Source organism: Argiope bruennichi, chromosome X1 (genome assembly GCF_947563725.1).
Source record: "Argiope bruennichi chromosome X1, qqArgBrue1.1, whole genome shotgun sequence".
NCBI classification, from domain to species: domain Eukaryota; kingdom Metazoa; phylum Arthropoda; class Arachnida; order Araneae; family Araneidae; genus Argiope; species Argiope bruennichi.
Window position 1 is genome coordinate 96830603 of NC_079162.1, and position 13629 is coordinate 96844231.

At 28.0% G+C, this 13629-nt stretch overlaps 1 protein-coding gene across 5 annotated transcripts in view; it reads left to right on the forward strand.

Annotated features, from left to right (window-relative positions):
- The first annotated feature begins 622 nt into the window (after positions 1 to 622).
- LOC129958795 (GRB2-associated and regulator of MAPK protein 1-like) overlaps positions 623 to 13629 on the forward strand; it is a 45574-nt gene continuing 32567 nt past the window's right edge. The window contains exons 1-3 of one of the 5 annotated variants that reach the window (XM_056071470.1): positions 623 to 742; positions 3413 to 3615; positions 4579 to 4775. In XM_056071470.1, the coding sequence (XP_055927445.1) occupies positions 3590 to 3615; positions 4579 to 4775 (223 nt within the window). In that variant the 5' untranslated portion in view covers positions 623 to 742; positions 3413 to 3589. Of the gene's footprint in view, positions 743 to 3234; positions 3328 to 3412; positions 3616 to 4276; positions 4776 to 13629 lie in introns of those variants that run through there. The other 4 variants (XM_056071472.1, XM_056071471.1, XM_056071473.1 and 1 more) reach the window with 4 other exon arrangements.

Consider the following 13629-nt stretch of genomic DNA (forward strand, 5'->3'; position numbering starts at 1 on the left):
CAATGGAAAAATAATTGAGACGAAAGATTTGTGGCAACAATGAAAACGATTTGAGTTTCATTACGCTAATGAAAATTATTCTAACAAAATATAATGAAAATACTATTATATATATATATATATATATAAATTTATTTTAAATTTTATTTAGATATATCACAAACTGGTGCCCTTTTCAAAAAGAGTTTAATTAGTAAATTTTTAGAATTAAAAAATTAAAGTTAAAATTCTGAGCATTATGAAATGTTAAGGAACAAGAATTTATAAAAATTTCTGACAGTTTGCTGGAATCCATATTAAAAAACTCATTTGGCGAGAATTATTAATAGAAATTGACCAGTATGACAATGCTACGCCGTATTGTTCCTTACAAACAAATATTCACACGCCTGTTTGGTGAGAATTATAATGAATTTGCAAATTTCGTAATATATTGAATTCTATTATACCGGATTGACGTTTACAGCTATTAACTAACCATCCTTGCGCCTTTTTGGCGAGGTCTATAATAACGTCTTAAACAGTTTGGCAATGTAATGGAATTCTCTTGCGAAACGTCGACGCTACAATTAACTTTTCACGCGCCTGACTCCGAGAGCTATTTCTTTTATTCAGTATGCAGAGATATTTATGTGTCATGTATGCTGGTAGCCAGACTCGAAAGATAAACTTTGATTTCATCACTTTAATCACTGCAATCAATATGGCCTTCAAATTTACTTTTATATATCTTCAACATAAGGTATTTATACATATTCCTAACGTTAAAAAACTTATTATTATAAATAAAGTGTTTTAAATAAAAATGTACATAATTAATAAATTTTAAACATTATTTTATCAACACAGAAGAAAAGAATTTTTGTATCTTTAAAAAAATTTTATGAAAAGCAAAACAATTTTTATATTCAAAAAAAACGATTAGCTCCGAATTCGTTATTTTCTAGTCATAATCGAATGTACCATTATTTCTTTAAGAAAAATCTATCACGAGTGCGAGATATCATTTGATGGTATTTTTTATACAATTCGGTTAATATTTACAAATTCACTGAAGACGGTCTTCTTAAAGTTCATAAAGGCAGAATAGAAGGTTATATTTATTACATTGATTAAATTAATAAAATCAAAATTAATCGTTCGAATTTGCCTTCCAGAATCGCAATATTTATTTAAAAATAATTTATTTCAATTATAATAGTTAGATTGAACCAACCAATTACTGTCGCATAATCTGAAGACTGAACATATCTCAAAAATTATTAGAAATTTAGCTTCAGACAAGAATGATTTATCTCTTGAGCCGTTTTATCAATCGAATCCAAATTAATCAGAAAAACTAAATTATGATAATATCAACAATTTTTGTTAACTTATAAGAAAATGAAAAAAATGCATATTGCAGCTTTATTCTAATAAGTCCCATACCAAATTGTATATATTCTAAGTTGTTATTTGATGCGTTGTATGATTGAAATGACAAATTTATAAGAATACTTTAATCAATTATTATTTTCATACATTCCTTAAATCATTACCAATTTGTACAATAATGTAAATGACGTAATACACTAGTTATTAGAATATATTGTTTTACTGCATGTAATTTTTTCAAGACTCTGCAAATCACCTTTTCACCAGGTCCTTCTTTTGGTCAGACTAGTCCTAAGAATCAATTAAAATGAATACATCTGTAATTGGCACATGTAAATTTAAAAATATATATTAACCAATTAAGATCTTTGAAAAACCTTTCAATCTATAATCGAAGGTAAAATTTTTAATTAAAGTAGATCATTATCTTCAACTCCTCCGAAATATTTTATTATCTATAGCTTCCTTAGAAAGACGTATTCTCCTCTGCCTATGTAAGAAAGACGCTTGATTGATTTAGGAGAATCATTTTTGATTAGTTCAATATATACAAAGTACTCTACATTTAATTCCATAGTGAATTATTAAATTGTTTGGGAGTGATTATTTGAAATTTCCTCCTGTTTTTCAGTACACCAGCTACAAATTCAAAAGTATATAAACTTCGTCATAAATTGATAAATTGTTTTGAAAAGCTTGATGTAAGATTTTTCAAGTAGTTTATCTTAACCCTTTAAAGGGCCATTTTTTTCTAGTCATATTATGTTAAAATATTTTTAGGCTTGAAACTAGAATAATAAAAGGGATTCATTTAGCTTATTAGATAAATTTAATTTGATTTAATAATTAATTTGTTTAATTAATAATTAAGTAACAAATCAAGACGCATCATTTTGTCTGAGATAAAGAACTGAAGCATCTAAGTTTCTGACTTACTAAAAAAATTTGTCAGAACTTATGCCAACCTATATAATTTAATACAAAGATTGATAAATTTGGTGGGAGCATACTTCCCACGGCCCTAGAAAGGGTTAAGCTGGACTACTAGGCTATATGATTGAAATTTCATTTTAAAAACTATAATAAAAAACATTTTTTTTCTTTTAGTCTTTGTATAGAACTATAGCATAGTTTTAAGGCCTATTTTACTTTTTTGAAGATTTTCATTCGAATAATAAATATCACAGTTCTGAAGCTTTAAATTGCAATTATTCTTCTAATATGAAGATGATTTCTTTTTTTTTTATTTTCATTAAATGAATTTTTATTTTTTCCGAAAATATTAACTATTGGTGCAAGCTGTAGAGTTCAGATTGTCCTCTCTTCTATTTTAACTATTACTTTTTCCGGATTTGAACTTTCTCAAGTTTCTAAAACTATAAAATGTTTTTTTAGGGTAATAAAGCTGTTTTTTTTATTGAATTGCTTAGAAGCACATAAATAAGTTATATCATTAGTCGCTTTGATACAATTGTTCTATATATTTGAGTTAATTAAATGATCATAACACTTTATCCCTTATATCACGTTAATAACAATAAGAATCGATATCACATATGCTTCGGTCTTCGGCAAAATGACCGATCATTCCGAATTAACCAGGACATTCTATTTATTTGATTCTTTGTCTAGGATAAAAAATATGGGGCCTGACATTTGACTCAATTTTCAAAACATATCCTGAATTGTCGGGATTTACTAATTAATAAATAGCTCATGTTCAGCATTAGCTGGATTTGTCTAGTTGGAATTTAATGCTCATTTTTACTTTTATAATAGTATAACTTGTTAAACAATATCGAATAACCGACAACAGTTTCTATTTTTCCTTGTAAGGAAATTAAATATAAGCTGTATGAGCTAAAATATGCTCATACAAAATTTTTCTACAATACATACAGAACGTAACAATGATAATGCAAGGGTCAATGGCAAGTGAAACAAAGGTCAATGGTAAGTGAATAAACTTCTCTGATAAAATAGGTTCCCTGATTTGAATATTCATCCTAATTAATCATTCTTTTCTCGAAACATCTAGAGCGTTCCATGCTGATGTCTAGAAAAAATTGACCATTTTATCTTTGACCAAATCATGGCAAAATAAGATCACGGATTCGCATCTCTGCTAACAGGTTACAACAAGCTGACTACAAAATCCTAATTGTCATAACTGAGCTACTTTTAGGGGCCCAGCAACCTAACCACGGATCATCTTATGCTTGTCTTCGTTTGTTCAAAAAGGTAAGTACGGTAATATAACAGATATGAAAAATACATACAGATGTATATGTATAGATATATAACATAACAGATATGTACGAACTTCAGATTAAAGTATCAAAAAATATAGTATTTGAAATTAAACATTATTCTTTCTAGAAAAAGTAATGCATCTCGTTATATCTTTATCTTATTTTGAATATGTTCAATCATTTATATCCATTAAAATGGCTTATAAATATTTTCATAAACACAGATTAATCATTAATTTCTTCAGTATAATATCCAGTATCCATCACATAACAATGTTCGGCGTTTTTCCAAGAACGATTACAATCAAATGTTTCCTTTTCAAATTCCAGTTTCCCCCACATATAGTCACTATTTCTTTAACTGTTACAGAAGTCACGGTTGGCATAACTTGCTTTCGGAATAAGTTATTTCCGTTATGTCAGATCATCTAAACGTTCACTGCAGTAGATCACTGGAACGATGATTTTAAAAAGGCTTTAAGCGATTCTTGCTATCACCACACCGTGAAGAACAACATACTGAGAAGAGCAGGAGAAAAAAAACCGCAAGAAAAAAAAAAGGTTATCTATCATCTGTTGTTTTCAATTTTGATGTTCGCTTCAAAGATCTCCATAAACGTTCCATCAGAACTGCTTTCTTCTCCAGACAAGTAGGACGTTGTCGGATCGTTCTTTCTCTCTAAATTTACACAGCCGATAAGATTTACATGGGTGATAATATGTCGGCGAATTTTAATTGACAATGAATTAATTTTGGGCTCTGTCATATCCAATATAATCAGTTTCTGAGATTTTATGCAAAATTAATAATTAAAAAAAAACTCAATTGACGTCTGTATTACACCACGGATTTTGATGATATTTTTTGCAGTTACTTCAATTTAAATTTTGAAATGAATATCGAGTGGTCCAAAGAGCCCATGTCAATTTATGAATTTATTGATAAATTCAGGTTACCTCAGATTGTGAAAATATATGATGGTGAAAACAAACGACTCCAAGTTCCAGCTAATTTTGATCTTCAGCAACCTATACTGCTGTACAAGGTGTACACGTGTCGTAAAATCCACGGACGGGCTTTGTCTATGAATGACAAGGGTCACATAAAACCTTCTGGACCAACTTTGATTATTCCAGATATATATCCAGGTAAGCAATTTATTTTTCTGCTTATATATTGATTTAAAAGCGTCAGTGATTTTTAGAAAAATATTAGTAAAAATTACTTAAAAACATTTATTTATTTATTAAAATACAATCAAATACTATTATAAGCTATATTGATATTTAAATTATTCCACAATATAAACCATAAATTAATTTTTTTATTGGTCTCATTCATAATTGGATTAATATGATTTTTGCTAATATTTGATCTAAGCAATGTGTTGTATTTTTTAATAAATTCATTTTACGTTTATAAGATACTTTAAAAATATTAATATATATTCCGGCGTGTAAATATGTGTTTCTCTCCTAAAAAAAATTTTTTTTAAGTTGAGTGCATTCAAGTTTCATCAGTTTTCAATCTTTAGTAATTTTAAAATATAATTTTAGGCAACTGTTGTGACATTTAATTTAATTTGAACTTAATTTTCTGATTTTATTATTTTAATATAATTCCTACCTAAATTTAATCATGAAAAACTTTTGTTCTGTGAAAATCACTTCATGAGTATTAAAAAGTAAGAAAACTTTTAGACTGGTCTTTTTTTTTATTCATGCTTAATTTTTCCACAAATCTTTCTAAATAAATTATCATTTATTGATACTTATTACAGATATCCGAAAAATACCCATTATAATTTCTAGATACACTCACGGTTAGGATTAAAAAAATAACTGCTATTGGATGTTTAAAACCTTTTTTAAATCAGTATCATAAATGACACGTATGTTTTTCTATTAGATCTTACTGCAAGAAGTTTACAATTGCTTCAGAAATAAAGAAACAGATTTCTTTTTCTATTTATACAGATACTAATGAAAAATAACATGCAACTGTGCTCATATTTACTTCTCCTCATCAAATATATTTTACTGAAATCCGAATTCCAAAAAGGATTCTTATGTGAAAAATACCTTTGATTCTCATGCCTTCATAATTTATTATCTTTATTCATTCATTTCTTTTATAAAGATCATGAAATTAATAACTGTTGAGTATTCTTTTTCATAAATGCAACAAGCAAGGAATTATTCCATTGATTATTTATTGTTATATTGTCTCTCCAACAACTGAATACACTTTAATAACATGCATCTTATGATTCTGAAACCATAACTCTATTTATTAAGAAAATGATGTAATTTATTAAGCCTTTTTTAATTATTGACTAACAATGTAAAAATTATGTTAAAAACTTTTAAAACTCTTTTAAACTAAATCTAATTAAGAAGAAAATTTTGTAGCCTCATTTTTAAAAAATTTAATGTTCTGTGCACTAATTTTTATTTTCTTGTAAATTTCATGCAATTCACTCAAAAATCAAAACGTATGAAACATGCCTAAGACATATCAACCATAAAAATCGTTTTGAGAAAAACTCAAAAATAATTCACTTGATAAATTACTTATAAGATCTCACTGAAAATTAAAAGGTTAGGTGTAAATCATTGAAAAGTTAATAATTAAACTAATTGAGTAAGTTATTTACGTGCTCTTCTAAACCCATCAATTTTTCATTTAATTTAACAGATTTTAATGCTGTTTAGTTTTAAGTAAACTTACTCTGTAGCAACGAAATGTCATATTTTGCTCATCCTAAAGCCACTATTAGCTTACGCAATAATATTTATGTGTATTTTATTATCTTTAACCTTCAAATGATTTAGGCCGATAAATGATTGAATTTTGAATACTTCTCCTGAAATTTTTTGTAATAATATTAGTAGGAGCTGATCTTAAATAATCATCTCACCTAAGGGATAAGAATCTAAGAACGGATGCTTTTTTGAATTTTTAGGCGGTCAGTCCAGTTAGCTCATTTTAGAAAAATTGTTTCTCTCACTTAATTTCAAGTCTCATATTAGAAGAATTGTTTCTCTCCCTTAATTTCAAGTCTCATATTAGAAGAATTGTTTCTCTCCCTTCATTCCAAGTCTCATATTAGAAGAATTGTTTCTCTCCCTTAATTTCAAGTCCCATATTAGAAGAATTGTTTCTCTCCCTTAATTTCAAGTCTCATATTAGAAGAATTGTTTCTCTCCATTAATTTCAAGTCTCATATTAGAAGAATTGTTTATCTCCCTTACTTTCAAATAACTCAGGTAAAGTATGTAGAAATTTGAAAACATGCCTCTCATCATCTGATGACAAAGCTGCAAAATGCATCATATAAGGATCACCTGTCTTTGTCATTTGCTATCTAAATTTTTAAATTCACGCATTTAACATGTCACAAGTAAAAAATTATTATTCTTAAGAGAAAAGTTATTGCTAAGAAAACTAACATATTTCAGCAACTAAAAACTATTATGCATCATTGCTAAAAATCAAATGTACTGGTAGGTTGCACAGATATTTCATTTTAGTGGAGAAATGTAGAGAAATAAATCTGAAGAAACCGTGTGTGTAGTCTTCAAGGTTGTCACTGCTTCATTAGGAAAGCGTCGTTATTTCTATTGTCCTATTTTATACATAACCATAAATGTTCTACAGTTCCAGAAGAAATAATTAAATATATTTTTATCTGAATGTATTGCTGCATAAATGACCCGATAATATCTTTGAAAAATGAGATTTAGTATTAACCAATAGAATTTCTCATTTCTAATTGGAGCATGATGATTTTTTAAATTAGTTTTAAACACAGATTTAAAAAAACATGTAAAAATCAAGAATAGAGAATAAGTAGTTATGTATCTTTTCCAACTAAAAAAAAGAGAAACAATTGGATTTATTTTATTTTATTCATTCCTGTTTCAAATGATGGATTACAAGCTTAATTTTCAGAAATTTTTTAAATAAAGAGTAGAAACAGAAAAATTTATTAATACGCATATATATATTGTAAAGCGAAGTTTTTAAACCGTTTGAATAAACTCTTTCTCTCAAAAATAAAAATAAAAATTATAAATAAATTCATTATTTTGTACAAATAAATTGTGCAAGTATATCTTAACATCTCATAATCCAAATATCTTGAAAATCAAAAGTTCAATCTTTTTGCACTAAATCTTTCTATTTATCAACAAACCTTAAAAACTGTTTTTATTCTAGAAAAACGTGACATTTTTATAAAATTATTTTTACATTGCTGAGTTTGCACTTTACTGTAAAGAAGGAAAAGTTCAAACCCATTGGAATGTAAATTTATTGGGTATAATGGAGGAGAAGACGAGAAAAACATGTTTAGTGTCTAATACTTATAAATTTCGAATCTTGTGATCAAATTATTTTATCTTACAGTGCTCCATATACGTGTTTACTTTTTATAATTTGGTAATGGTTGGTACGTGCTTGAAATTTTACTGCATTGTGTTTTCTATTTCAAATGCTCAACTTCTCTTACTCATTTTGCATTATTTTATTTTATCTCATCTTACAGTGCATAGAATATATTTTATTTTTGCAAGAATTTGTGTCAATCACCAAAAATTTAGTCAATGATTTTTCTCTGATTTTTAAAATTAAATGTCATATTTTACTTAATTGAAATTAAAACTATGTATTTGATGCTACATCTCTTTCTCCCATAAGTTGCAATTACAAATATTTTACAATTTCATTTGTCAGAACTTTTCACAATTATTTTCAATCGCATGTAAATATAGAAAACAGATCATTTTTAATTCCTTATATAAGTTTTTAAAAATATATTTGAACATATCTGCTTATCGATAATGGTTTGTATTTACATATTGTTACAAAAGCAGCAAGACGCATTCCGCTGGAATGCTACTTGACTGCTTCAGACGTGTGTTAAGTACTTCGTTTAAAAGTTAATAAATTGTTAGACTCCTTGAAAATAACCGAATTATATTTGACTGAATGTGAGAAAGGTTTTCTGGTTCAGTACCCCTAATATGATGACTAACTTTTGTCGGCATACCTTCAGGGAAAGCATCCTTTCTCTCCATTCAGAGCTTATTTAGGATTTACATCTTTAAGAAGATACAGATGTGCACTTAAAGGTCACATTTTGGTGCCGCACATAAACTAGGATGTCCTGTATGTGCCACTTTCCTACATCATGTCGGTACTCCTGCTGTCAGTGGAGATTTGTGAACAAAATTTTTTTAACATTTTTTCGAATTACCATTTATTACAATTTAAGGGTACTTTTGTAAATAATTTGTAATACTCATACAGGAATAATGGGGAGTTTTTCGTTTTCAAAAAAAGTTTAAGCTTCTCAAGTCCTCCATTAAAACTAAATCCAGAATCCGAACAATAATATTGCGTTATTTTACCTTATGATTGATGGAATTAATTTAGCTATAATAACTTTTGAAGATACATAAGAGTCATTTCGATGTGGATCTCGTAATTTTGAACCATAAGAGGACAATTGAAAAGGAACATCAAAATTCTTCGCGATTTCAGAGAAAAGTTGGTGGTTTTAAAGTGCATCAAACCCATATATATGAGAGATCTTTCGTGGAATTGAATTTTTCACCCGTGGTCTTTTGGATCTTAAAGGTCACAATAACTTTACTATATGGAGACTTCAGTCCATAACTGACCAATTTATTCACACAGAAAACTGTCGATATTTTCAAATATATAACATAACAAATTCAAAAGAATGTTAGTTATTCAACAAAATTTCGATGTAGTGTCATATTTGCAGTAAAATGACTTTTCAATTTATTTATATGATAACTGTAGCTAAATTAAAATTCTCATTTTTTTTTTTTTTGTCTCACACACTTGTTCTTTATTTACGGGATGTGCTGAATTGACTAATTATTGAAACCAAAATAAATTTTTAAAATCCTTTTCATTAATACAAAAACAATTTTCCATCTTCAAAAGCTGGAAACAAAATGTAATAAATTATTTCTAATCAAAAACCCGAAGTTAAATTTTCATTTTTGTTCCGTTCCTATCCGGTGTTTGAACCATTTCCGTGTTGAAGGATAGCTTCGCTTTGAGATCCGAAAAAGTTTATTTTTCCACTTACCACAAAATAGTTATTACCTTCCCTCGTTTTAGCTACACCTTGATACCCAATTTTTTTAGATTAAAATACTCATAACAGTTTTTGTTCTTTGGACCTTTTATCCTACTTGAATATCATTAAAATCAATATGATTAAAATTGGCAGAAAAGTTAGGTCCATGATGAGTTCATATTTATATTAAAAGTTGAGAACCACTGATTTAAAAGGACACCATGAAGATAAAATTCATATCAATGGGATTTGTCATAGTAAGTTTATTATGTTGACTTACGTCTAGTCATTGTCCAAAGATTTTCTTCATGGCTGCTATCAACAGTTTACACATTAGGTGGACACAGATTCATTCGCATTATAATAAGTTACTAATGGACTTCATTGCGATATTTAATGTTATTTCCCTACGTCATGGAGATGCAGACGTTCCGTATCGTTGAATCTCGGCTAATTCTTCCCCTAGTGTGCTTAAGACTCTCTCACCCCTTCATCATATTTCCTAATCCTGGGAAGGCAGTCATAAGCCAAAACTTAGCTGGGATAAAAATGCCGTTAATCTTTTCCTTCTGTGAAAATAAGTGCCAGTGGGAATGCATTGTGGGAATTTAGAACCAACGTAAAAAATCAATACATACTTAATCACTAAACCATTCACTGAACTTTTCATTCAGTCAGAATGTAATAATGGCTTAGTTTTTTCTTAACATCCGTATGCTGTATTTTAATAAGATATAATTTGAAAATTCACCCAATAAAGCTTTACAGGCTTTTGGTTTAGAAAGCTCAGATTTCTTGAAGTTTCTTGATAGCATTTCATTACCAATGCTTTGCTTTGACGTTTTATAATCCCAACAAAATAGTGTTGTGGACTGTACCAATCAACACGTTGAGGCACATTTTGTAGACAAAATTGAAATAACTGGATAATATAATGAATTAACATACAAAGGAATATTGTAGTTTATATGCTATCTTCCTTTTATTAGAGCTAGTTTCTTAGTGACAGGACAATATATCAGGAGCGGAATGCTGTTTATTGACAGGTTGCAACCTTTTGCAAAGGACTTTTTACACAGCTCTCGCTTTCAGAGTTTTATGGATTTTGAAAGCAGGTCTTTATATTTCTTGTGCGGCACAAGTCAAGTCACATGTTCTTTAATTGTTTTTCTTTTAATTACAGCTTTTTAACATATAATTAATGATGGATTCTAACATAGCAAAAGAGTTACAGAAAAAGACACAGGTAGCGGTTGAAAAAAGTATGGCGAAGCTAGTGAGGAGAAAACAATTTTCTTCATGAAACCTTGTCTAATTTCTTGGTCTTCTTAGCTGATCCTTCTTCTTCCAATGTAAATCTAAACGATTATATTTAAATAATAACTCAAATTTGCAAACCTGAAACCTCCCTAAATTTAGATATTACACAAATAAGAATTTCATATATTCTTAAAATAAAGTGATTCATTCTGAAAAAAAACATTTATCTGTCTTTTAATATAATAAAAAATTAAAACATTTTATTGAATTTTGAATATTAAAAAATTGTGGATGAAATTATCATTATGTTAGCTTATAAAAACAGTAATACTGAAGTGGTTTTCCAATAATATAAATTACCATGGCTTTGCAAATCTTACAGATAGGATCTGAGATAATAAAATTGTTGGTAAAATTGCCTTTCAAGGAATAAGTTTTATTAATCCTGAAACGACAGTAGAAAGAGTGAAAATATCAAAATTCAATCCATTTAATAGTTTAGAAGACATGTATTATTGAAATAATCCGACTCTAAACTATTTATAATTAATATTTATTCAGACCTTAAGATGCAAACTGAAGGATTTCTTGATGCTATAAATACATACAAAATTACCTAAGCCATGGTGAAGTGAAAAATAAATACCACTTGAAAATATTTCAAAATACTCCATTCTCTCTTGCTTCTTTTTCCAAAATAAATCAAGTTTCTATCCTCTTAATTCACTGGAAGATTTCATGTTGATGAAATGACCATTAGTGGTAAGAGACCATTTACTTGCAAATGTGCCACATTTAGATCTGTTCAACAGTCCGTGAAGTAAATGATGTATATAAATAAAATCATTTGCGACAGATTTGGAAACTCATCTTCTAAATCGTATGAATTATATACACTTATTGCCAACTATATTAACTATTAAAAAAAGGGTTATTTCGTCTTTTTCTGCGGTGAGAGAAAACCGAATCATAGTTTAACATTTTTGCAGTCTTTATATATGGATTAAGAAGTTGACGCTAGAAAAATCTAGAGATTTTTTATTTACAATTGAGATACTTTTTTTAAGTTGAGACTGAATTTTCTCTCTTTTTTTAAAGAAATTCTTATCAATTATGTAGTCAAATTAAGCAAAATATGTTCAATTAAATAAATCTAAAATGTTCTACCGTACCATCTCAGTTAATCGTTTTTAACCATTAAACTATATTTTTTCTTTTTAGTTCAAAAATTTCTTTCATTTGTACGATATTTGGGAGCAGATTTTATACGAAAATAGAAAGAAACTTTGGTAGTATAAAGTATATATATCCCATTTTTTTTCTGGGTGAAATCATAGGCTGTTCTGACAATCTAGCAAAATGGCGAAAGCAAACAACTGATACTGCATATATTACTTTATTTTTAAAAACAGCATATAAACAGTACATTTAAAATGAACTTTTTTATTATTATGGCTCTATACTTTAATAGAAATAAAATATGCTATGCTTGTAGTTCCTAAAACAAAAATTTAGTTACAAATTGTTTATCTGCATAAAGCAGAAAAAGTTCTGTTATCTATGGACAATTTTAAGAACTAAACATCGCGTAGTCACTTTAAAACGAATAAGAAAATAGCTAGAATCTCTGGAATCGTTATAATGTCATTAGTATCCTTTTCATTTTGATGCAGCACTATCAATGGCGGAATTGGTATCTGTCTGGGACTGCTAAACCGTGAGAGGGCCGCAAACAAGTAGATAAAAAAAACTTTATTCTTCTAGTTGCCAAATAAATAGGTCTGTAAAAAATATAAATTATGTGAATGATAGAATATTACGGTAATATCAAAACTTGATCAAGTATAAATTATCAGGCTCCGATATGTTTTATTACATTCACTTAGTTGTTGGAATAGTTATATGTTCCGAACCTATACTTCAATAATATTGTGCAAAATCATAGAGGCTGGGTGGTCTAGAATCATAATAGGTAAACACATATATTTGTACAAAGTTAATAAAATAGAAAAGATTAATCTAAAATAAATCATAAACATGTTAAAATATATGGAAATGTGAAACTAAATTAATAATTTTATTAAAAGAAGGGAACCTCATAATGTGTACTATCTTGGGTCGCAAAATACCTAATTCCGCCTCTGAAAATTGTGTCATGTCGATAGTACAAAAGTTAAGACGTGAAGCAAAAGAATATAACCATTTAAAGGCTGATTTATTGTCAATTCAAAATCACAATTTTTTAGAACAAATCAGTAAATTATATAGTTTATGAAACTATATTAAAAATGCATCATGTATTATCTATGTACTTTTTCATGCCATAAATATAATTCTGTCTTGTAAAGTATTGTTTTGTCAAAACAAGCAAGAAGACGGAAATTATCAAATGAATTTTTGTGCTCTGTTTAAAACTATTGCGTGACAAAGAATCATAAAATGAGGAGAAATGTTGTAAATTCTAGTTGCGTAATAATTAAGAAAGCAAAAAATATTGTCCTTGAGAAAAATTTTGTCTCAACTATGATAAAAGCATTTGAAGCTAAATCTGAAAAGTTTTTGGTGTAATTACGGAAGTTGAACTAAACTAAGCTTGAATGTAATTAGTGCAATAGAAAGCGCAT